The following is a 25,986-nucleotide window of genomic DNA, read 5'->3' as shown; positions in this document are numbered from 1 at the left end:
CTATTCCTAATTTTCTGAGGGTTTTTATCAGGAATGGATCTTGGATTTTGTCAAATGCTTTTTCTTCTGTGTCTATTGAAAGCATTATAAGAATTTTCCAGAAGTTGGCTTACGTAGTAAACTTCACTGTTATTCAAACTGTAAATCACCCTTATATTCCTGGGATGAACCCCATTTGACAGTGATGTATTATCCCTCTTATAGATTCCTGGATTTGATTTGCTAAAATTTTGCTCAGAATTTGGTTCAGAATTTTATTCTACAGTCTCTGTTTTTTTGTATCAGGGTAATGCTTGACTCTTAAAATGACTTGAGAAGTATTTTCTCCACTTATTTTCCTTAAATGGTAGTATTACCAGTGAAGTCATCTGGGCCTGGACTTTTCTTTGTGAGAAGATTTTTAACTGGAAGCCCAATTTAAAAAATACATATAGGACTATTCAGATTGTCTTTTTTGGAATGAGCATTTGGCATTTTGGCTTCCAAGGAATTTGTCCATTTCATTTAGGCTGTCAAATTTATTGACGTAAAGTTGTTCATAACATTCCCTTATTACCTTGTGATAAACACTATACTTATCTGCAAAGATAATTTGAACTGTTGTTTTCCTATTGCTGACAGATGAAAAAGTTTGGACCTTAAAATACTACTTGATTCTGTTGGCCACTTCTGGTTAAGGCCACTGTCTCCAGCTTTCCAATGACAAGTATTGCTTTATATTACCACCAACTAATATTCTGAGATTCTTAGAAATGGGCAAACCACTTGTTGCTTTTTTTTTTTTTTTTTTTTTCTGGACAGTTACTACCTGTGTAGAAAAATTCAGGGTGCTAAACAACAGTGTCACTTTATGGCCTGGTACTACACTGAGCATGTCACAAGTTCCCAAGGGCAGTGGCTTCTCCCTCTACTAACGGGTACTACCAGAGACCTTCATACAGCACAGACCTCAGTTACTAACACCTAAATATTAACACCCATGGGATTTGCAGTCCCTGTGTTCATGTCTATCGCTTTGGTAAGATTCCCACCAGGCACATATTGTTTTATACAATCTTTTAAAGATATCCGCAGTAGACACTATGCAATTTGTTTAGAAACAATGAAGTTTATAAACAAAGAGAATTCTTTACATTTGCTGTTATGTCATAACAGGCACAATCTAAAATACAGTTTTGTACTAGCAGTTTATAAAAATACTTTTTAAACAGTACTTTTGATAGGTACAGTAGCACTTTAAAGAAAACCAGTATATAGTTATTTCTTTTGAGGACCTACTAAAACAATTCAACTTATTGCTCCCAGCTACATCTAAAGCACAAACCTGGAAAGCAAGTTTTCTTACCCAGGCACACACTTAGAATATTAGTTGGCTGTAACGTATAGCACACACAGCCACATACTCAAACAGCCTCTATTTATGATGCATACTGGTGAAGCATCAGTCTCAAACAGGGCATGAAATGACAGTGTTTGGAGTCTGTTTGCATTTCCAAGTTTGGGATGAATGAATGAGAAGCAAAGGCAAGGTGGAGTCTGTGTATGGGCTCTCTCTAGATGTTTAATCTGGCATATCAATATTAACTTGGGAGGTGGGGGAATGTATTTCCCAGGGTTCTGGGTTATAACTACCTGGCCTTCTTCCCAAACACTGGAACAATTTTCAGAGCTTCTGGAACCGATGTTTCATCAGCACCTTCACTGTCTTCCTGATGGAGATATGGAATGTTCCCATATTCTCTTAAAAGTGGGAAAATTTCAAGCAGAAACTGACAGAAGTCTCTGTGAATATTAAACCACCAATGATTTGCCCCTTTTTCCCTAAATGTTGTGGCCATTAAAGTTAGTAACAAAAGCCAAAGTGGGACAAACATGGAGATGTAGGAGAATGTATTGTGGTCATCCAATCAGTGAACCAGCAGGACCTCAAAAGTGAGCAGGGGCACAGTCATTATCCAGCTGATAGCCATGGTCACGGGTGTTCTTCACTGCTCGGCAATCACGTCCAGGGACTGCAGGAACAGGAGGGACCAGACAATGTAATAGAGGACACCCAGGCAAAGGAATGACGTGAGGATCCACAGGGGAACGACTACCACCAGCCATGGCCAGTGAATAATCCTGTACAGCCTTAGGGTGATGAAGATGAACTCCACCATGTTGACTGAGCCCAGGATCTCCAGCTACAGTGACCTATTGTGTCGGAAGCCCCAGACGCAGGTGGCCATGGACATGGGGACATGAAGGCCAAGCATGAAGAGAAGCATGAAGACCAGCAGCCAGGAGTGGGTACCCCTCTTCACTGTATTGTAGACCAGAACTTCAAACATGAGCAGCAGCAGCTGGATACCCACAGCCATCAGCATGGCTTTTAACTCCACTCAGGCCTTCCCCTTGGGGCAGTAGTAAGGGTTGTGAGTTCAAACACCTGTGCCTAGCGAGGAGCCCATGATGACCAGGAGCTTCCACAGCCATATGTGGGTGAAGACAGCCCAGTAGCTCCACTGGATGATGCTGGCGTAGATGAGGAACTTACTGGGATTGAAGTCCTGGAACAGGCCCCTGGGGTTCATGGCGAAGGCTGCTGCCTGCTGGCTGGGCCTGCTCCCCTGTGATGCTCAGTGCCCTGTCTCTGCTGCTCCCCTGCCACCGCCTCCTGGCCGAATGTCGGGATGCCAGGAGCGGCATAGTGCAGAGGCCGGAACACGTGCGCCTACTCACATGGCCTGGTCAGTAGTGCTCTGCGGCACAACTTGTGTGGGCCTGGGCGGCACGGTGGCTACAAGCAGTTGCCTGTCTTCATTCTATGCCCATTAGGGAGGCACCTACAGTGTGTAGTGCCAGTAGAGGCCTGGGGCCTGGCAGGCTGCAGACCCCCCCAGCAGGCCCATTGGCTGTGAGCAGGCCACGTCCTTGGTGGGTGGATGCTTCCAAGTGACTCCCAGAACATGGAGGCAGGAGTGAGCTCACATCCTCCCTGATGGCCAGGGTGGGCCCTCCCCAAGTGTACAATTCAGTGATATTAAGTACATTCGCAGTGTTGTACAATCATCACAAATACTGTTTCTAGAACTTTTCAATTTTTCCAAACAGAAACTTTGTGCCCATTAAACAGTAACTCTGCGTTCTTCTCCCCTCCCACTCCAGGTGACCTCTGTTCTACCTTCTGACTCTCTGAATTTGTATATTCTGTGTACCTCATTTAAATGGAATCATACAAATAACCTTTTGTGTGTCGTTTTCACTTAACATCCTGTTTGCAAGATTGATTCATCTTGTAGCGTGTATCAGAATTGTACTTTGTGGCTGAATACTATTTCACTGTGTGTATATACCACCTTTCTTTTATCCCTTCATCTACTGATGGGATAAATCTTTTATCCCTTCATCTAATGATGGACATTGAGGTGTTTCCAGCTTTTGCCCATCGTGAATAATGCTGCTTTAGATTTTGGTGTACAAGTACTAGTTTGAATTCTCCTACTTTTGGGAGTAAAACTGTTGGATCTCACGGTAATTTCTGTTTAAATTTTTGAGGAACTTTTACCCTTTTAATATCTATAGAGTCTGTAGTGATTTCACTTCTCTTGTTCCTGATACAGATAATTTGAGTTTTTCTTTTCTTACTGATTTTTCTCCATTTTTTAATTTCACTGATTTCTACCCTGATAGTTCTCACTTGTTCTTTTTCTCATTTCTTAAAGTAGGAGCTGATGTCATTGATTCAAAACCTTTTTCTTGTTTTTTCTACTTTTTTTTTTTTTTTTTTTTGGTAGATAAGGTCTCGCTCCATTGCCCACACTGGAGTGCAGTGGCATGATCATGGCTTACTGCATCCTTGACCTCCCAGCCTCGACCCACCTGCCCCAGCCTCCCAGATAGCTAGGACCACAGGTGGACACCACCGCGCCCAGCTAGTTGTTTTAAATTATTTGTAGTGACGGGGGTCTCCCTGTGTTGCCCAGGCTGATCTTGAACTCCAGGGCTCAAGCAGCCCTCCTGCCTTGGTTTCTGAAAGTATTTTAATTACAGGCGTGGGCCACTATGTCCAGCCCTTTCTTTCTTTTCTAATGTAGGTGCTTACTGCTATAATTTTCCCTCTAAGCACTGCTTTAGTGTCATTCCACAAATTCCGATATGGTGTGTTTTCATTTTTGTTCAATTCAAATACTTTCTAATTTACTTCTTTGACCTATGAGATATTTAGAAGTGTATTATTATTTTGGAGGCAGAGTTTCACTCTTGTTGCCCAGGCTGGAGTGCAATGGTGCGATCTCAGCTCAATGCAACCGCCGCCTCCTGGGTTCAAGCTATTCTCCTGCCTCAGCCTTCTTAGTAGCTGGGATTACAGGCATGCACCACCACCCCCAGCTAATTTTGTATTTTTAGTAGAGACGGGGTTTCTCCTTGTTGGTCAGGCTGGTCTCGAACTCCGACCTCAGGTGGTCTGCCCACCTCGGTCTCCTGAAGTGCTGGGATTACAGACGTGAGCCACTGCGCCTGGCCAGAAGTGCATTATTTGCTTTCCAAATATTTGGGAATTTTCCAGATATCTCTCTATTATTGATTTATAATTTAATTCCACTGTGGCCTGACCTTTCTGATTTATATAATCTGAATCCCTTTAAATTTATTGAGGCTTGTCTAATGGCCCAGAATGTGGTCTGTCTTGATAAATGTTATGTGCACTTGAAGAGAATGTGTAGTTTGCTATTGGGTGGAATATTCTATATATATCTAATTAGGTCAAGTTGATTGATAATGTTCAACCCTTTATATCCTTACTGATTTTGTCTACTTGTTCTATCAATTATAAAAGAAGGCATCTTGCTGGGAATGGTAGTGTGTGCCTGTAATCCCAGCACTTTGAGAAACTGATGCAGAAGGATTACTTAAACCCAGGAGTTCAAGACCAGCCTGGACAATGCAGGGAGACCCTGTCTCTACAAAAAAAAAAAAAAAAATTGCCAGATGTAGTGGTACACACCTGTAGTCCCAGCTACATGGGGCTGAGGAGGGAGGATTGCTTGGGCCAGAAGTTGGAGGATACAGTGACCTATGATTGCGTCACTACAGCTTGGGCAACAGAGTGAGACTCTGCTCCCCCGCCCCCAAAAGAGGCAACATCTAACTATCATTGTAGATTTGTCTGTTTCTTACAGTTCTCTTAATTTTTTGTCACGTGTTTTGACTTTTATGAAGTATGTAAACATATAGGATTGTTGTGCCCTCTTGATAAATTGACCCTTTTGTTATTATGAAATGACCTTTATCTTTAGTAATCTTTGCTCTGAAATCACTTTATGTAATGTCCAGCTTTTAAAAGTTGTTAAGAAATATATTTTTGCATCCTTTTGCTTTTAACTAATTTGTGTCTTCGTATTTAAAGTCTCTGTTTTGTTCTGCTTTGTGTAGATACCATATAATTTGGATATACAAGCAAGACCCTCTGACAGTCTGTCTTTAAAAGAGGTTGTTTAAGCCATTTATATTTAATATGATTATTGATATGGTTATGTTTAGATCTGTCTTACTATTTGTCCCATCTGTTTTGTTCTGCCTTCTGATGTAATTATTTTTTATGGATCTATTTACTTTCTTTTATTGGCTTATTAGCTATTGACTTTGTTTTGGTTATTTTAATAGTTTCTTTAGGGTTAAAGTACATTTTTTTTTTTTTAAAGTACATGTTTTTATCATCAGTTTATTTTATCTTCAAAAATCTCTGCTGCAGATAAATGATATGTTGTAGATAAGAAAGCTGCAATATTTTAAAATTGGAACGTCCTGCCGCTTTGACTCATGGAGAAACTGCTTATTTTTCCTGAGTTTTTATTCTCATGGAAATGACTGTTCTTTTATGCTCTAATAAATGTCAGCCAAGCTCTTCTAAAAAAGTGTTTTATGATTAATACTTAGAACTGAAACATCATCCTTGAACATTAGCAATTTTTTCCTAAAATCATTTCTCTAGCCTACTGTTAGGAGTATGTCCAAGTTCATGGTAATTTACTTATAAAACTAACCTATCTTAAATGTTTACTCTGCTTTCAGGAGGTGTTCAGAATGAGAATTATACAGCGGCCACAACCTGAGAAAGGATCAGAGATGTTTTATATTGCAGTAGTAATAGTCTCTCACAAGCCTGTGGAATCTAAGTGAATGTTTCCTCATTCCTTATCTCACTTTCTCAGCAAGACACGCCTATAAAATAGGAAGAACAGGTTATTTTACAGAGGAAGAAACTCAGGGCCCAAGAGTTAAGGTGCCTTACTGCCAGTTCATTCACTGTGTTAGTGGCCAAATTGTAGTCCAAAGCCTGGCCTTTCTCTCTTTGGTGCCACACCACTTCACACTCATCCTGACTTAGGACTGCTATCATAATTGCCTTCCCTTTAGGCTTCCTTGCAGAGGTAGCTAGTGGTAGTTTGTTGTTTCCCCAAGGGAGCTTTCTGCTTTTCGGCTGGGCTAGGGAAGCTGGGAATAATAGCTGAGTAAATGTTCTTATGTGACAGAACAAATCTGACAGAATTTTTTTTTCCCCAGCCTTAATCTAGAAGTGGAGCATGACTAATGAATGGGTAGTTTCTATTTGTAGCTGAAATGTAATAAACCATTGTAATACATTTTGCTCAAAGGGAGATCAGTGGAGATGGTAAGAGCCAGTGGCTGTATATATTTATATGCAAATAACTACATTCTATTGAGTATCAAAGGGTAGGGCCTGGCTTATACTCCTGATTTGCCCTGATTTTTTCAGTGACCATGGATCTATTTTTATTCTGAATCCCAGGTCCTTGGTTCTCTGAAGAAGGAAGATGAAGCAAATTCTTTGAAGTATTTAGAGCCAGAGGGTACAGCTGGATGCATAGAAGGAATGTTGGGCCAAGAATCAAGAAATCTGGGTTCTAGGTCTAGCTCTGATTGATGATTTGAGGCAAAGCATTTAACAACTCTGAACCTCAGTAGTAATAATACATACTTAATACAATTGCGGCAGGTATTAAATGAAGTGTTGATAAAGTGTTCAGCACTGTGTGGTGCCTCGCTCAATGCATAGCAACTGTCACTTTCTTCATTCTTACGGACCTAACTGTGTAATGTTGGGCAGTTGTCTTGCGCTGTTTGAACTTAGTTTCTCCATTTCTAAAAAGTGAATTTGTTGTGTTGTAGGAGCTTTCCAACACTGACCTTTTATGGTATAATTATCAATTGGTTATCCTTCCACAAGCTCGTGACCTCCTGGTGTTGCTGTGGTTATTGTGGTAATAAACATCTGAGAGAGATTGGATTGTTCTATTGATTCTGATATACTCTTTATTTACAGACCACTACATACACCCGCCGGGGCCATGGGACATGCACCAGCCCAGGCTGTTCCTTTACATATGTCACCAGGCACAAGCCACCTAAGTGCCCTACCTGTGGTAACTTCCTAGGAGGGAAGTGGATCCCAAAGGTAAGGTCCATTGGCGCTTTGGAAGCCTCACAGAGTAGGCTTTCTGTTAGGAAGAGGTGATTTTTAAAAAGTTAACATTTGTTTTTATTTTCTGACTATACAAGTAAATTATTTACATTGAATATAGTTTGTTTAAAAAATACAAAAGCAAAATAGAATAAAATGTTATCCAAGCTCATATACCATCCAAAGAAAAGCCATTATTAGCATTTTGGTGTATTTCTTTCCAGTCTTTTTTTCTGTGAATAAGTTCTGTATCTGTTTTTTTCTCCATTCCCCCTCTCCTTTTTTTTTTTTTCAGGTAGAGATGGGGTCTTGCTCTGTTGCTCTGACCTCAGTCTCCTGTATCGGCCTCCCAAAGTGCTGAGATTACAGCACTGTGAGCCACTGTTTTCTTGTTTTTTCTTTATTTTTTCATGGATACATCTAATACTGTAATATTTTGCTTTTTAAAATTTAACATATCATACCTTTAAATATTCTTCAAAAATATTACGTGTTCAATAATTTCCATGAACTACTACACCATGTTTATTTACTTATTTCTGTCATCCCCCCCATCTAAATCTAGATGTCTATATCTATATGTCTTCAACACTTTTGACACTCATCAACAGTTAACAGTGTTTCTGTTCATGTCACGTTGTGAGTTCCTTAATGACCTTGGTATCCCCCACAGTCTTTGCCCGTAGAAGATGCTCAATAAATAAATGAGCATCACAGCTGTGCCCTTCTGAAGTTCTGTTTAACACATTGTCACCTGTGTCTGTGCTTGGTGCAAACTAGACAAGACAATACATAGTTGCCACATATTTTATATGAAACTATACATTTTAAGGGCTAAAATGGATGGAATAGGCAGTAAATTCTCACCTAATTCAGAGAGGAGAGGCATTTATAAGGACTGGGACAGATGAAAGGTTTTATAGAAGAAAGAGAGTCTTGAAGAATTAATAGAATTTGGGTCGGTAGAAAAGGAAAGAGAGGCCTTATTTTAGTGAAAATTGCTTACGTTAGGTTTGTAATTATCATATGTTTAATTCAACATGGTCCAAACTTAAGTGTAGAAAAACCTTGGATAGCAGCATACCTTAAATCTGGGGCAGTTTTCACATCTCTTTGAGAAATACTGGGGTGGTGACTTTTGTCCTCTGGATGAGTGTTTTGGCTTCTGACCAAGTTCAGGCTAGCACCAATTCCAGGAGACAGAACAGGATATAAATTAAGAACACAGTTCTGGAGTTAGCTACTCAGTTCAGACCCCTGCTTCCCAAGGCTTTTAACTATGTCATCTTGGTCAAGACATTCTGTATCTGTTCCTGGATTTAAGTTTTGTCTTGTCTGTAAATCGAGGTTAGTACCTACTTCATTAGGGATGTTAGCAGGTTCAAGTAAGATTATCCATATAGATTGAATGGCACAGTTTCTGGTACATATTAAATCCTCAGTGAATGTCCTGCTGTCATCATGATAGATATTAATGTAATTATTAGCCCTACTATCACTCTTTATGTTGTCACTTCTAGGGTCAGAAAGAACTTAGTGCTAATGTTTCACAAGAGGCTTTGTCAAGGCTCTTGTGCCATCTTCCTTGATGTGTCTCTGTGAAGCCATCAGTGTATTCCTACTGTATTCCCCCAAAATGGGGAATGGCTGCAGTAGGAAGATTGAGCTGGATAGTAGTCAGAATTTTTCTTGGCCTTTCTTGACTAATGCAAAGCAGCTCTTTCATAGGACTGTATTTCCTGTGCTTGTGCATGGAAGGCTGTCAGTGATCATTTTGGTTTGTCCCTCCTTCAGGCTATTTTTACTTTGGCTTTTTCATTTCTTGTATGTGTGGCTTGCTTTTTCATTTCTTTTATGTGTGGCTTGCTTTTTCATTTCTTGTATGTGTGGTTTTTTTCTGCTTTGATTGAAATAACGTTTTTTGTTTTGTTTTGTTTTGAGACAGAGTCTCTTGCTGTGTTGCGTAGGCCCATTTCGAACTCTTGATCTCAAGTGATCCTCTTGCCTCAGCTTCCCAAGTAGCTGGTACTATAACCTGGCTTTAACTGAAATCTTTATTTTTTAAAGACAGAGTCTTGCTCTTATTGCCCAGGCTGGAGTATAGTGGCACGATCTCAGCTCACTGCAACCTCCACCTCCCAGGTTCAAGTGATTCTCATGCCTCAGCCTGTTGAGTAGCTGGGATTACAGGGACGTGCCACCATACCTGGCTAGGTTTTTTTTTTTTTTGCATTTTTGGTAGAAATGGGGTTTCACCATGTTGGCCAGGCTGGTCTCAATCTCCTGACCTCAAGTGATCCACCTGCCTTGGCCTTCCAAAGTGCTGGGATTACATGTGTAAACCACAGTGCCCAGCCTGAAAAACTTTAGAGCCATGGTTCTCTTACTAAGATCAAGGTCATGGCATGAAAACAATTTTTTTCTGAGCTACCTTCCCCCCATCTTGACTTGCTAAGTCAAAATTTACCAATGTGTTTTGCAAGAATTACCATGTAAAGAGTAGATACAGTGATTTCTAAAGCTAATAGAAACATTGAGAGAAGGAAGATAGGTAACGTTTTACTGTCAATGCACTTAGAATTTTAGAGATAAAATTGACTTTGATTATCAGCTACTTCAGCTCTTTTGAGTTTCCAGCTGAGGAAAAATAGATTTTAAAAAAGCAACTTACTAAATTCACACAGCTAATTATCCCATTGCCTTTTCCACTAAACCACATTTCTCGGGCATTGGTATGCTGTTTAGCTGCAGAATGTAAGACAAGCTTGTCCAACCCGCGGCCCAGAATGGCTTTGAATGCAGCCCAACACAAATTCATAAACTATCTTAAAACATTGAGATTTTTTGTTTTAGAACAACTGGTAATCATTGTATTAAAATAGTTGACTTAAACATCTGCAATGGTGACTTCAACTCCTGGCTCAATACTGATGGAAGTAATCTGTTTAACAATCTCAGAAGGACTGTGCCAGTCAGTTAGTTGCTTATGGATTCTTATGTGGAAATTCCCATGTCTTAGGAACCTTCACCACAAGGAGTTTTTCTTGTAGTGATTCTCAAAGTCTTGGTAGGCATTCAAACGGGTCCTTTCACTGAGATTCTTTTCCTTTACTCCTCTGATCAAGTCAGCACACATCTTCTCCAGGGATTTTATGTTGCAGCTCATTAGAGCAATTTGAATTTGGTGAATTGCCACCTGCAGCTCCATGGGTGTTTTCCCAGTGTCTTTAAAAGCCTTGGCTGCAGCGGGCTTCCTGTCCGACTTGTTCCTCGTCAAGAGCTAACTGCGGTGAGTCGGGGTCAGGAGCAGGAGCGGGCGGACCACAGCTCTGTGCCACCTACAACCATGTCTTCCTCAAAGAGCAAAACGTGAGATTTTTTTTGGTGAGATTATTTTTGTTTTTTTAAGCTCATCAGCTATCATTAGTGTATTTTATGTGTGACTCAAGACAGTTCTCCCAGTGTGGCCCAGGGAAGCCAAAATTGGACACCCCTGATCTATTAATAAGATTTCTTGAATTCTGATTTTTGAGGCAGCAAGTGTAATTTGTTTCTAAAAGCTCCAAGTGTGTTTGTGCCAGTCAGGAAATGACTCACCTTTTGTTGTATTGTTCTAGAGTTCATACTGGCTAAAATTAGCCCAAGAAGTAAGTGGCATAGTTCCCAAAAAGTTGGATAAAACAAAAGATAGCATATAAGGCTGTTTGGCTCAAGGCTTCATTCTTAAGACTCTCTGATGGCAGTGATTGAGATCTCTCCCTCAGCCTGTTGTGTTTACCTTAAATTTTGAAAGTAACATCTGAAATGAGTAGGCTGAGTTAATGAAAATGTGAGATCACCAGGTAGAGTTGTTTTGCTCAGATTGCTTAAATTACCCAATCTTTCTACAGTGATTTTTGTTTAAAATAGCCTACTTAGTAGGCAGTGTTTGCTCAAAGATTTTATCTCAAGAGATGAGTTTGGTCTCCTGTTATTTCTGCTAAATTTTTCCTGCTAAATTTTTCTTCTCCTGCAGTATATAAGCTCTGTGCACTTGACTTGGAATTTTTCTCCATGTTAACTTACTCTATAATTAACTCTCCATGTTAACTTACTATGTGTTAGAATCTGAGAATGCTTTACTGAAGAGCTCTTAGGGGTCATCTGTTACTTGTTCTTTTTTTTTTTTTTTTTTTTTTTTATCTTCAGACAGGACAGGGTCTTGCTCTGTCATCAAGGCATGAATGTAGCTTGCTGCAGCCTCAGCTTCCTGGGCTCAAGTAATCCTGCTACCTCAGCTTCTCGAGTAAATGGGAACATAGGAACACAGGCTGCATGTCACCATGCCTGGCTAATTTTTTTTTTTTTTTTTTTTTTTAATAGAGCTGTGGTCTTACCATGTTTCCCACACTGGTCTTGAACTCCTGGGCTCAGGTGATCCTCTTGCCTCAGTTTCCCAAAGTCTTGGGATCACAGGCCTGAGCCACGATCCCTGGCTGTTACTGGTTCTGAACTAGGGGAAGTGCAATGTGCAGGTAGCTTTGTAAATGTTGAGGGGTTTTTGGGTAGTCCGCAACAGGAAGATAAATCATATTGAAATTTAATGACATCGGCAGACACTAAACTTCCTGTAATGTGTAGGGAGGTTCTATACACTAAAGAATTAGGTCACCCAAAATGCTGTCTGGCTCCTGTTGACAATCACTGAGAGCCCAACCCTCTGCTATTTCGTAAGGGGAAATGAGGATTCAGTTGGAGCTTGCCTTAGACCACATAACTAATCAGGAGTGGAGCTAAACTAGGTAGAACCCCAACTTTATGTTTCCTAATTTACAGTGCCCTTCATGATACACATAATGGGCACAAAGCCTTTCTGAAACCTATTCTAGAGACAACCACTATTTAAAAACATTTTTAAAAAGTGTATGTGTTATTTCCACTGTAGCGCTAATTGGATAAAAGCTAAGACAGCAAGGACTTTTTTAAACCAGGTCTAGCTAAAATAGCTGCTATTTTTAGTGAGTTTGAATATTTGTAGCACATAATAATGCATGAGTTAATTTGATCCAGTGCAAAGTATGTGACGTATGTGTAAGTCATTCTTAAGACTTGCCTTAAAAAATCTGGGACAAAATACAGAATTTTTTTCAAAGGAGATGGGAAACTTTGAATCTGTCCCCATGAGTTTGTGGCCACATTGGGATTAACTGAATCTCATAAAAGGACCACCAAGGTGAACAGCTTAGGACTTCTAGGCCCTATACGGCAATATGTCACCATCTTTCTAGACACAGAGAAGTAGGCTTTGAATAATGTCAAACTAAATGTGAAACTAAAAAATGCCAACATTTGGTTGATGAAACCTGGAGAGGCTTTTCAGTACGAATTAATTAGAAGATGAAAAGCTTTATTCAAAGGAAAGCATTGAATACCATAGTGAAAGGAACTTGTAGTCAGAAGACTTATTCAGCCTAGTTTTACACTTGAGACCTTAGGTTAACTTCTTCCTTTCATGGACCTTGGTTTCCTATCTGTTGCCCATGTGTTATTAAAATGATCAAATGAGAGAATGTTTGTGAATGTCATCAACTGTAAAATGCCTTATGTATACAAAGTATTCTTATTTTTCTAGGAAAAGCCAGCCAAAGTAAAAGTGGAATTGGCTTCTGGTGTCTCTTCCAAAGGCTCTGTGGTGAAAAGAAATCAGCAGCCTGTCACCACTGAGCAAAATTCCTCTAAGGAAAATGCCTCCAAACTGACTCTGGAGAATTCGGAAGCTGTAAGCCAGCTCCTGAACGTAGCTCCGCCCAGAGAAGTAGGTGAGGAGAGTGAGTGGGAGGAAGTGATCATCTCCGATGCCCATGTTTTGGTTAAGGAAGCTCCTGGGAATTGTGGTGCAGCAGTCACTAAGACACCAGTCATCAAAAGTGGTGTGCAGCCTGAGGTCACTCTGGGGACAGCTGACAATGACAGTCCTGGAGCAGATGCACCAACACCATCCGAGGGGACAGTTGCCTCCAGTCCACTCCCTGCTCCTAAAAAACCTACAGGGTAAGTCAGTGTGTTTGTATCTTATAGAGTTGTATTTAAAATAGCAGCCTTGGAAATGCCCCATGTTTGTTTTATCCAATGTCTGTATAGCATGCCTGCGAGAGGCAGCAGAGCCCAGGCCATGGTTCCTGTTTTATAGATGCAGAAACCAAGGCCTAGAGATATGTAAAGATTGTTTCTTCCCCCTGGACTCTGCTGTCCATGTACTGCTGTCAGATTACTTAAACATCTCTTCTCGTTAGTCCTCCTAAAGCAGTTATTACAGTCTTGCTGAGACAGGCTCTGGGGAATATTGAAACTATGAGTACCAGGTCTGGATACTGGATTTGGAAAGAGAAGCTTTATTAAAATATCCTGTAGAAAGAGTTCTGGCCTGATGACTCAGTACTGGTTCTGACTGCTTCTGGCTTCTGTTTGACCTTGGGCATTGTCACTTCATGTCTCTTGACTTCAGTTCTCTCCTCTGAAAAATCTTGAATTAGATATTAGAAAATCTTCACAGGCTGACTGTACAAACTGAAGATTGTTTATAAAACACGCAACCTAGTACCTTGCAAGTTGGAGGAAGTCACTATCTTCTTCCCCCCTTTTACTCCTTAAATGCTTAGTTGGATTCTATGTATACCCCTTCCCTGAGGAAGCTGTGTTCTAGTAACTGAAGACTCTTATTTGTATCATTGGTTCTCAACTGGTAACAATTTTGCCCGCAGTAGAACACCAGAAGCCAATTCCACTTTTAACTTTGGCTGTCTTTTCCTGGAAAAATAAAAATACCTTGTATACTTAATACCTGTATACCTAGTATACAATGTGTGTGTGTGTGTATTTCCCACTTTTTTTTAAACACAAATCATAGCACAACATACATACTTCTACATCTCACTTTTTATTTATGTTTATGTTTATTTTTATCTTTTTGAGACAGGATCTCACTTTGTTATTCAGGCTGGAGTGCAGTGGTACGAACACAGCTCACTAAAGCCTTGACTTGCCTGGCTAAAGCCATCCTATAGCTGGGACTACAGGCACGCAGTACCATACCTCTCCAATTTTTATATTTTTTTGTAGAAACAGGGTTCACGTTGCCCAGACTGGTCTTGAACTCCTGGGCTTAGGTGATTCGTCTGCCTCAGCCTTCCAAATACATCTTGCTTTTTTTAAAAAAATTCTGTAGCAATATATTTTGGCGATGGTTTTGTGTATTTAAAGGATGAAGCTGTGCATTTTAGGCCTTTTGTTTGAAACAGGTAAATCACTTTAGCAAATGTTCGTTGAGGCCTTTTGTGGTGTAGACCTGTGCTCAACATTGATGCTGCAACGGGGACTCTGTTTTCTAGGGTCTCCAAGCTGCTCTCATTAGTTTATGCTCTAACTAGAGGTAGATTACATGTTACAGCTATAACAGAGATTGGCATTACACGCTGTTGATATTGTTTTACACGTCTGTATCTTCCCAGTGACCCCACAACATATAGGTAATTACTGTCCCATTTTACATATTAGGAACTTGAAGTTAATAGAAGAATAAATTATTTGCCCAGGGCCACACAGCTATTTAGTGGTTGAATTTGAACTCAATCTGTGTAAAGCTTGACAGTTTAACCCCAATACTATCCTCTAATAAAGCACTATGTAGAGATTGCACTTTGGTTTTCTTCCCTGTGGTCCAGAATTTCCAGATTTCTCTTCTTCTTTTCAGAGTTGACCTGCTTACCCCTGGGCCCAGAGCTCCAGAGCTTAAAGGCAGAGCACGGGGCAAGCCCTCATTATTGGCTGCAGCAAGACCAATGAGAGCAATTCTGCCAGCCCCAGTCAATGTGGGGCGAGGCAGCAGCATGGGACTGCCCAGGGCCAGGCAGGCCTTTTCCCTGAGTGGTAAGGGCTGGGACATACCTGGGATGGAGGAGCTGTCTGATGGGAAAGGGACAGGAGTGGGATTTAAGAACAGACATGAGAGACTTGGGGAGACTCTGAATGCACTTAAGTCACCAGTTTGGCTCCTGGTTCTCTCAGATAAGACTCCCTCTGTGAGGACTTGTGGTCTGAAGCCAAGCACACTGAAGCAGCTGGGCCAGCCCATTCAACAGACATCTGGCCCTGGTGAAGTGAAGGTAAGACCCATTTTCCAGAGGGGGCGTCTGGCTGCTTCCATTTAATGCATCAAAGCTATAGGTAAAGGCGGATCCTAATTCTACATTGGTAGACCTCTGGGAGGAGATTAACATGAATGATTTATCTGTTTTTTAAATTTCTTTTTATAAAGTAAATGTGTGTTTTTAAATCTTTTACTTAGAAATAATTTGTAACTTAGAAAAGTCACAAAAACAAAAATAGTACAGAGAACACCCATATACTTTTTACCCATAGTGATCTATTGTTAACAGCCCATTTTGCTTTTTCTGTTTTGTTCATGCTTGTTCCCCCCACCATATGTGGGTATATACACGTGCATGTGTGTAAAATACACATTGTAGGGTAAGTAATGCCTTCATGCTTGTTTGTGTATTTCATAAGAATAGGGATATTCTGGGTTTTTTGTTGTTGTGGTTTTTTTTTTTTTTTTTTTTTTTTTTTTTTTTTTTGGTAGCAGTGTCTCACTCTGTCACCCAGACTGGAGTGCAGTGGCACAATCTTGGCTCACTGCAGTCTCCACCTCCTGGGTTCAAGTGATTCTCCTGCCTCAGCCTCTCCTGAGTAGCTGGGATTATAGGAGTGCACCACCACACCCAGCAAACTTTTGTATTGTTGGGAGATGGGGTTTCACCATGTTGACCAAGCTGGCCTTGAACTCCTGACCTCAAGTGATCTACCCATTTCAGCCTCCCAAAGTGCTGGGATTACAGGTGTGAGCCATCACACCTGGCCTAGAATAGGGATATTCTTTTACTGAAACATGGATGCATATCTTTACCCTCCCATTTGTATTCCAAATTGTGTCAGTTTGACCTGTGAACCCTGAAAATCTGAGATGGTCTCAGTTAATTTAGAAAGTTTATTTTGCCAAAATTGAGGACATGCACCTGGGACACAGCCTCAGGAGTTCTTGACGACATGTGCCCAAGGTGGTCAGAGCAGAGTTTGCTTGTATATATTCTAGGGGGACATCGGTCAACATACACAAGATGGACATTGGTTCAGTCTGGAAAGGCAGGATAACCCAAAGCAAAAGCAGAAGACTCAAAGCAGGGAGAGGGCTTCCAGGTCATAGGTAGTTAAGAGACAAATCGTTGCATCCTTCTGAGTTTCTGATTACAAAGGAGACAGTCAGATACGCATTAATCTCAATGAGCAGAGGGGTGACTGAATAGAATGGGAGGCAGGTGGGCTCGAAGCAATTCCCAACTTGACTTTTCCCTTAAGCTTAGTGATTTGGGGGTCCCAAGATTTCTTTTCTTTTCACAGACCCAATTATATATATATATATATATATATATATATATGTATTTTTTTTTTTTTTTCCTTCCCAGAAACAAGGGTCTTGCTTTGTTGCCCAGGCTGTAGTGCAGTGGTGCAGTCACAGCTCACAGCAGCCTCGAACTCCTGGGCTCAAGGAATCCTCCCAACTCAGCCTCCCGAGTAGCTGCGTACACAGGCAGGCACCACCATACCAAGCTAATTTTTAAGTTGTTTTTTGTAGAGACGGGGTCTCTTGCTATGTTGCCCAGGCTGATCTCAAACTCCTGGCCTTAAGCGATCCTCCGTCCTCAGCCTCCCAAAGTACTGGAATTATAGGCATTAGCCACTTCACCCAGCATCTTTTTATTTTATTATTTTTTTAAAAGCCCCTACCATTCTAGGACAGTTCCGTTATATAGCATATTTTTCTCCAGCCTAAGATGCAGTCTAGGATCAGATATTAACATTTAGTTGTCCTGTCTCTTTAGCATTCTTTTAAAAATGAATGCATGGTTGTAGAAAATATAGAAAATTCAGGTAAAGGAGAAAGAAAAGTCTCTCATGATCCTGCCACCCAGATTGACCAGCTGATGACTGTGCTTTCAGGTCTTTTCCTAAATTTGTGTGTGTTTATTTTTTAATATAATTTTTTAAAAGTCAAAAACGTGGCTTTTATGCCATATACTAGTTTGTGGCTTATATCCTTCATTTAATGATACAGATATTAAGAATGTTCTGGGTCTCCAAATTCCTTGGATTAGTGGGTTTTGTTTGTTTTTTTGGCCTTATGTAGCTAGAATAGTTATCAAGTTTTTTTTTTTTTTCATGTCAGATGGATAATGTGCTGACATTGTAATGAGGTTTGAGGGAGGCACATCTCACCCATGTGCGTGAATACCAGATCGCCATGCTTGTGAAAGGATCTATCAAAATTTCCTAAGTCAGCGTTTTTCAAGCTTTTGATCATGCCCCTCAGTAACGGGCATATTTTTATATTACTGCCCAGTAGGCGTATATACTAAAGGTTTAAAGAAGTTATGCCCTTACTGTATGCAGTCACTTTGTTATTTCTCATTCCTATTTGCAAAATGCTGGTTTCAGCTCATTAAAGTTATGACACCTCATTGGATTGTGGCCTGTAGTTTGAAAACTGTGCCCTGGACCAAGTGGGAATAGGAAAATGGGTCTGCCATCTCCCTTGTCATGTGTTCTTTGTCAGTTAACTTCCTTTAACAGTTTGCATTTGCCCTGACAGGAATATCAACGGGCTTTTACTTTGAGAACTGTTTTGTCTTCCACACAGATGTGGTGGCAGCTCTGGGTGTTTGTGTGATCTTGCGGTGTAGAAGGAAGGTATCTGGTTAGCATCAGTAGTTTTGTAGATTTCCAGCTCCTAGATTCCCTTTATGTACTCTCTGTTACTTGGGTAAACCCCAGTCTTCCCTGTAAATAGTTTCCTTTTGATTGGTGACATTGGGTGTTTGTTAAAAGCCACAAGCTCTTTTGCTAGTTTTAAACCAGTAAACAGTTACATGAAATATTCTGAAAATCAACTTAAATGCATTATTATAGAATAATTTTAATTTTGTATGCTTTTTCTTTTTTTATGTAATTAAAATGCACTTCCTTATAAAACATTTGAGGCTGGGCATGGTGGCTCATGGTTGTAATCCCAGCACTTTGGGAGGCCAAGGGGGGGGATTATTTGAGTCCAGCAGTTCAAGACCAGCCTGGCAACATAGTGAGACCCACATCTCTACTAAAAACAAAACAAAAAAATAGAAAATTTTGTGGATAGTGGTAAAGAGGGAGAAACAACCATGATCGTCCTCTTACCCTGTGACATTTTAGTGAATAGTCTTTCAGACATCTTTCTATGCAAAATTATTCAACCATGTATTTGTGTGTATAAAAGCTATTATGTGCTTTATAACTCAGTAGTAGTTGTAAATCTGATTCATGTTGTTTCTAATACATGGTGTTAGAAGCTGCACAGAAGCATGTGGCAACCCCTGGGCTTGAACATGACACTCAGGCTTTGGTGGGCTGCTGACTGCCAGCTGGCAGTCCAAAGGGCTCATTTGGAGAACAGCTCTATAAATTCCCCAAGAAAACATTTCCTCAAGTCATTTCAGGACATAGAACCTCAGGAGTTTGGTTGAGGTTCAAAAACACTAAACAGTTTATTCTGATCCACAGCTACCAAGTGGCCCATCCAACAGGACTTCTCAGGTTAAAGTTGTGGAGGTCAAGCCCGATATGTTTCCTCCATATAAGTACAGCTGCACTGTCACATTGGTAAGTGTGCAGCTAGGTGGTGGTGGGGTGGCATGCAGGTTGTCTTGATTTCGTGGCTGAAGGTCAGTAGGAGGCTGGGAGAGAGGGTGGTGGTAGCTGGGGGAGGGATATAGATGTTAATCTATCCCTGATGTAAATGATAGCTACTGGATCAATCTGCTGCGTTGTTTTGGTTCCTTTCCAGGTGAGATTTATAAAGTATAGGACAACTGAGATTAGTAGATTTTTACTGAGAGTTGCAGGAGATGAGAATCCAGTCCAGATTTAACATTTTAGCAGTCTTGGAACCTTCTAGCCTAGAAAGGGTGTTCCACAGTTAAGTTTAGGTGATATTGGCTTTTCCTCCCTAAAACAAAGTCAAATGCAACACTAGTATCTTTTTGTTTCTCTCTTTTTTTTTTTTTTTTTTTTGAGATGGAGTCTTCCTCTATTGCCCAGGCTAGAGTTCAGTGGCACGATCTTGGCCCACTACAACCTCCACCTTCTGGGTTCAAACGATTCTCCTGCCCCAGCCTCCCGAGTAGCTGAGATTATAGGCACCCACCACCACACCCAGCTAATTTTTGTATTTTTAGTAGAGACGGGTTTTACACTGGTCTCAAACTCCTGACCTCGTGATCCACCCGCCTTGGCCTCCCAAACTGCTGCGATTACAGACATGCGCCACCGCACCCGGCCATCAGTAGTATCTTAAAGTAAGATTGAGAAATACTTCAGTAAAGCAACTTATTTTGTTTAGCTTAGCGTTCCCCACAGGGGTTTTTCCTTTATTTTTAACATAACACATATTAACATCTCAGTGGAAAAATGTGTGACATTGGGATCACCCTTTTGAAGGGCAGGCAGCATAGAGCAGGAAAATAAATACTAGACGGTTGAAAGACCTGATCCAAAAGGAGTTCTGGCTCTGCTGCTAGCACACCATGTGTCCCTGGACAAGATTCTTTCCTGCTATGGTCCTCAGTTTTACTGTGTAAAATGCTGCATTGGCTTAGATACCTTTGGGGCATCTGTCACTCTCAACATTCTCTAATTCTCTTGACGCTTAAAGTATCAACCAGCCAATATCTTTTGGCAGTTTCTCTAGCTGATTTGATTAAGATGAACAGATTTTGGGAGAACAGCTAGATTTTTAAAAATTCTTGCCTCGTAATGGCAGACAGGTTCAGATGGGGTCATTCATTGATCCATCAATTCAAAAAATATTTATTGAGCACATATTCTGTGCCAGGCTCTGTGCTGGGGATTCAGTAGCAAACAAGACAGCACGGTATGTTGGGTTAACCTCTGGCCTGGCCTGATCTCTAAGGAGAATATGCCTTTTATCCTGGAGATCTGCTCAGGTTTCTTTTTCCTGTGACCTAAATGTAATCACTACCTTCTCCATGCCTTCACTCTCCACTCCCTTAGGAGGCAACTAGATTTACCATCTAGGAAGAACTACCCCTGAGTAGACCCTCTTTTCTGCTGATTAGATAGTAACTTGTCATAGGAGCTTAGATGCTGGAGCTTTGAGCTTTAGTAGTCCATAAGTCACGGTTTGTCTTTAGGCGGAGCTTGAACTCTTTAGTTCACCAGTCTCTAGCACTCGTTCTTTAAACAGACCTGTTTCACTCCACCAACTGCCTGGACCCCAAAGACGTTTGAATTTCTGACCATTGAGAGTCAACTCTCTTGTTTCACAGATAGGGAAGGACTGAATTTGTCAAAAATTTACAGCCTGTATTAAAAGTAAAAGGGTAACTGCAGAAAAGGTTAAGGCTCTTGAAGTTAGGCTAAATCTGGTTTGCAGCTGCCACTCTCTTCTCTGATGTACTGGCAGCTCCTCATTTTGGTCTGGGCTCTGCCCAGGTTTAACTTAATTTTTGTAGAATTGAACATTGGTCTTACTTTTTTAGGATTTGGGCCTGGCTACATCAAGAGGCCGGGGAAAGTGCAAGAATCCATCTTGTAGCTATGTCTACACCAACAGGCACAAACCTCGGATTTGTCCCAGCTGTGGTTTTAACCTTGCCAAAGACCGGACTGAGAAAACCACGAAGGCTATCGTGAGTTCCTTCCCCAAACACACCCTGGCCTGTTTTGGGTTCTGGTTGTGAACCTGTCTTAGTAGAAATAGGAGGATTTTTAAAGTACATGGTAGTAGTTAGAGCATCCAAACTGGAACCAGGTTGTGGTTTCTGAACCTGAGCAAGTGCCGCCTTTTCTCTGGGCCTCCTTGTCCCCATTGCCAGGGTGAAGGGGTTGACTAGGTATCTTGATCTCTGAGAACCAAGAGTTCATTCACTGCAGAGAATATTAGCACGGGCCTTAAGTAGGAGTCAAAGGGGAGGGACGAAAGGCTTGTGTCCTCTTACCTCTGAGGCCTGATGCAAGACCTGTAAGTTGATTTACTGTTTTGGTAAATAGAGAATGCCAACCCCAAGACTTTGTAGATTAGACCACTGCAGCTTTCTCAGGTTCCTTGCAAAGCTTTTAGCTAATCAAAGCTTTATTTCTAGCAGTCTAGGCAACCCTCCTCTCTGAAATTGGGCCAAGCTACTTGGATAGTAAAATACATTCCACTTGGCTCCTTAGGGGTTTTATTATTATTATAACCAGGAAAAATGGGCATTTTAAGAAGTCCTTAATTTCCATATGAGTTTTTTAAAGTGAACTGAAAACGATGGCACTGGAGGCAGCAAGTGGAATGAGTAAAATAAGAGTAAGAAGAGAAATGTTACTGATCTGCTTTGGGGGAAGAGAGGGTGGCACACAGAACAGGTCAAGACCTGAGATGGAGCCTGGGCACTGCAAATCAAGGCCTGACCTTGAAAGACAAGCAGATTTTGGATGGAAGGGGAAGGTATGCCATACTTAAGGGTAAACGTGAATGAAAATGAGGAGTGTTCCATTTGTCTGGAGGAGATGGTATGGGAATGGAGTGTGGGAGAAGGGGTGTGAAGGAAAATAAGACCTAAAAAGCATCTTGGAACCATGTCATGGAAGGTCTTGTCAGTTTATTCTTCAGTCAGTGGGGTCCCACTGAATGTTCTTGAGCCAGGGAGAGGCCTAGAGGAAAGTTATGGAACTCCAGAGGGGAACTTATGGGATAAAGGTTTGGGAGTAGACCGGACTACAGAGATAGGGAGAACTGCTTCAAGCTTAAAGGTTTATTTGTATATGGAGAGAGGCCTTTGTGGTGATGAATCTCACCCTGGTCTCCAAGTCTGTTTCTGTGCTTGAGGTGATGTTCTGAGGTTATTGTCCTGTGAGAAAGGAAAGTGGAACCAAAATGTGTGGGCACTGATGGCTTGGGGAAAAAAACACTGGGGCTAGGAGTGAACCTGAGTTAGAATCTTCCCTCTCCTGAACTTTAGTTTCTCCATTGGTAAAATAAGGTGGGCAAGGTACATTCGATGTGGGCATTTTACTCTCAGAGACAGGAGCCTTAGAGAAGACTGAGAATTGAGCTTCAAGGAGTTTATAAATCCCTGAAATTGCATGCAAAATGGGTCTGTAGCTTTCATCAGATTCTCTTGCTCCACTGGATGCCTGCAACTGGAAGTAAGCTTTCTTCCTGGATTTTCAGTGAGTTTGATGTGCTCCTCTTGCCATAGCATTGCTCACAGCCCATACTGACTGCTTCTCTTAACTCCCAATGAGACCACAGTCTCTTCTAGGGCAGGTATGTTTGTTTTTCCTACACCACCTAACCCTGGAGCTTGCATATACAAAGTGTGTATATCTGTAATTAGGGGATGGAATTGAGTTTCTGTGTAGGTAGAAGTTCTGAGCATTCCTTTCTCCTTCCAGTTCATTTTAGCTATTTGTGTGGTTTGCAGCTGAAGTGGATGTTTAGATCTAGGATGAAGTGACTTTTCAGATGACATGGGAAATTATCTAGGGACCTCTTGCCAATTTCAAATCCCACTCTAAAACTTATATCCCTCTATATTTGGTTAACTGAGAGCTTCCCACCCCCAGGACCCTCACCTGCAGACTTTCCATCACTTTCCAATCTCCTAAAGTTTTGAGAAATACAATGTAATTATTGTTTTCCACAAAATAAAGCACGGGTCAGAACCACAGGGACCTTCTTGTGTGTTGTCATTTGGAGCCCCCTGGTGGCCAAATATTTTCTGTGCTTTTTGTCTTCAGCTGTTGTCATTAAGACCACATCTCTGAGCTGGAACGGTAGCGGTCTTCTCTATCCTTCATCTCTGCCTAGAACCACAGGACGGTATTCCTGCCAAGTGGTCTTCCAGCCATGGTTTCAGAGTTGTGACTGAGAACACACAGCCTCTCAGGGCAGCTGATTCTAGTGTTAGTCAGCCCTTCTGCAGCCATTCATTCATTCATTCATTCATTCTTTCAGCATATATTGAATGCCTCCTATGGGCCAGTCTTTCACAGATGAATAGGATATGCCCTTTCCCTTGAGCTTACAGTCTAGTGGGAGAGAAAGGTAACCAAACTATTACAAAAGTTGTCATGGGTATGCAGCATTAATAAAAAGCTCCTTGTTATTAAGTGTCTTAGTCTGTTTTGTGTTGCTATAAAAGCATACCTGAGGCTAGTCAATTAATAAAGAAAAGTTTATGTGGCTCATAATTTGGCAGTCTGTACAAGAAGCATAGTACCAACGTCTTTTTCTGGTGAGGGCCTCAGACGGCTCCCACTCGGTGGAAGGCGAGGGGAGCTGGCATGCATAGAGATCATGTGGAGAAAAAGGAAGCAAAACACATTCACCACCTCCCTTGCCCCACCCCACGTTAATCTACTCATGACGGATCTGCACCCATGACCCAGATACCTCCCTTTAGGACCTGCTGCCAATGTTGGGGATCACATTTCAGCATGAGATTTTGAGAGGATAAGCATCCAAACTGTAGCATTAAGCATTTAACTTCTACAGAGCCATGTATAATATGTCTTTCAGATATGAATCAGTATCTTGCGTGTGTCTCAGGCATCATGCTTTTTGTGAATCAGTAAATAATCAGAATCCTATCCTTACTGAAGGGAGGAAGGCAGTGGTTTAGCAGGTGTCAGATGATGAATTCTGCAGTCAAGAGGTGCACTCAGGGAACACAAAGAGGGGAGTGATTCATGCTGGCTTGGCAAAAAGGATCAGGGAAGAGCCTCCATTGAAGAGAGACCCACTTAGAAAGAGCTGTTTTTAATGAGTATTTCAAAACATTGTTCCTGGAAGCCTCTGACTGGCATATAAAATTACCTTGTACCCAGAAGCCACTGATAATTAAAGACAGATAATTTTAAGCAGTGCAGATACTTGTTTATATATCAAAACTATCATTCATAGAACCTTCATTGCACCATAGGCATTGTGCTAAGTGCTTTACTTGAAATATCTTACTTTAAAACACTCCAGCTCAGCTCTGGAGGTCAGTAAAAGAAAAAAAAACAAAAAAATCTTACTTAATCTGAATAATAGCTCTAGGAGATTAATACTATTTTTATGCCCCATTTCACAGATGAGGAAATTGAGACTCAGAAAGATAAGTAAATTGCCTTGGGTCCCACATATACAGCTGTTAAGTGGCATATCCAGAACTGAAACCTGGGTCTGTTATCCTCTAAACCCCATACCTGATCAATGAGAGCTAGGTGTTTAATTCATTACCAGGAGTTGTATATAATCCTGTTGTTTACTGATACAGTTTGAATATCCCTTATCTGAAGTGCTTGATACCAGAAGTGTTGAGAATATTGGATTATTTCATAATTTACAATATTTGCAGAATGCATACTCCCTGAGCATCCCTAACCCAGAAATTTGCAGTCTGAGATGCTCTAATGAGTGTATCACTTGAATGTCATGTCAGTGGTCAAAAAGTTTAGGATTTGAGAGGATTTTGCATGGGGGTACTTAACCTGTAGAGAAACTGAGCCCCACAGAGAAAAATAACCAGCCTTTAGTCACATGGTGAGTTATTAGCTGAGCTGGTTAGGAACTTAGGTTTCCCTCCTATCAGTCATGGGCCCCATCTGTCTGCTGCTCCCAGACTTTTATTATTTTAGCCTAAAGCTGGCTTTTTCTGCCCTGAGTGCTTGGTGATCAATCCACTCTCTTCGCAGGAGGTGAGCTCACCACTCCCAGATGTACTGAATGCCACAGAGCCCCTGAGCACAGCCCAGAGGGAGATCCAGCGCCAGTCCACACTGCAGCTGCTGCGCAAAGTCCTGCAGATTCCTGAGAATGAGTCAGAGCTGGCTGAGGTCTTCGCCTTGATTCATGAACTCAACAGCTCTCGACTTATCTTATCCAACGTGAGTGAGGAAACAGTCACCATCGAGCAAACCTCTTGGTCGAATTATTATGAGTCTCCATCCACGCAGTGCCTTCTCTGTAGCAGCCCATTATTCAAAGGGGGACAAAAGTAAGCACCCCTTAACTCTGCCCCTAGCTGCCCCATCCCACTTGGCTCATATTGCTCTTTTCTTCAGAAAACTTTAAAGCTATCACTGTGAAGATGTTATTCTCTGCTGTTTTTAGGCTTCTTTACCTTTCTGCTTGCTAAAAGTAAAGTAATAATTGGTAATTATCATTTCTGTTGAAATGCCTGAACGTTATCACCAGCTTAGGATTTAGTTTACATCTGGACTGCCTCACACAATGTTTAGGTTTGGGAATTCATTGGGATTGGTTAAATTTTGTAATAAATTCAAAGTTAGATTAATTGTGGGGATGATTCCACAGATTCCAACAAAGTGAAAATACCTACCTAGAAATCCTAAGCTCCAGCAAATGAGAATTTGCCGTTGATCACTGAGCCCTGGGACTCAATAAAGAA

At 41.2% G+C, this 25,986-nt stretch overlaps 1 protein-coding gene and 2 pseudogenes across 2 annotated transcripts in view; 1 reads left to right on the top strand and 2 right to left on the bottom strand.

Moving 5' to 3' along the window:
- HMGXB3 (HMG-box containing 3) overlaps nt 1–25,986 on the top strand; it is a 54,211-nt gene that overhangs the window by 12,758 nt on the left and 15,467 nt on the right. For both annotated transcript variants that reach the window (XM_032250240.1, XM_032250241.1), the window contains 7 exons: nt 7,328–7,459; nt 13,077–13,495; nt 15,195–15,370; nt 15,509–15,606; nt 19,091–19,189; nt 21,088–21,237; nt 25,271–25,572. In XM_032250240.1, the coding sequence (XP_032106131.1) occupies nt 7,328–7,459; nt 13,077–13,495; nt 15,195–15,370; nt 15,509–15,606; nt 19,091–19,189; nt 21,088–21,237; nt 25,271–25,572 (1,376 nt within the window). The remainder of the gene's footprint in view (nt 1–7,327; nt 7,460–13,076; nt 13,496–15,194; nt 15,371–15,508; nt 15,607–19,090; nt 19,190–21,087; nt 21,238–25,270; nt 25,573–25,986) is intronic.
- On the bottom strand, nt 1,562–2,573 carry LOC116531469 (annotated as a pseudogene).
- On the bottom strand, nt 17,718–17,814 carry LOC116531713 (annotated as a pseudogene).

The sequence above is a fragment of the Sapajus apella genome, unplaced genomic scaffold (assembly GCF_009761245.1).
Source record: "Sapajus apella isolate SASKATOON/1434 unplaced genomic scaffold, GSC_monkey_1.0 scaffold71, whole genome shotgun sequence".
Lineage (NCBI taxonomy): Eukaryota > Metazoa > Chordata > Mammalia > Primates > Cebidae > Sapajus > Sapajus apella.
Note: the sequence above shows the minus strand (reverse complement) of the source record. Positions and strands in the feature narration are given on the sequence as shown.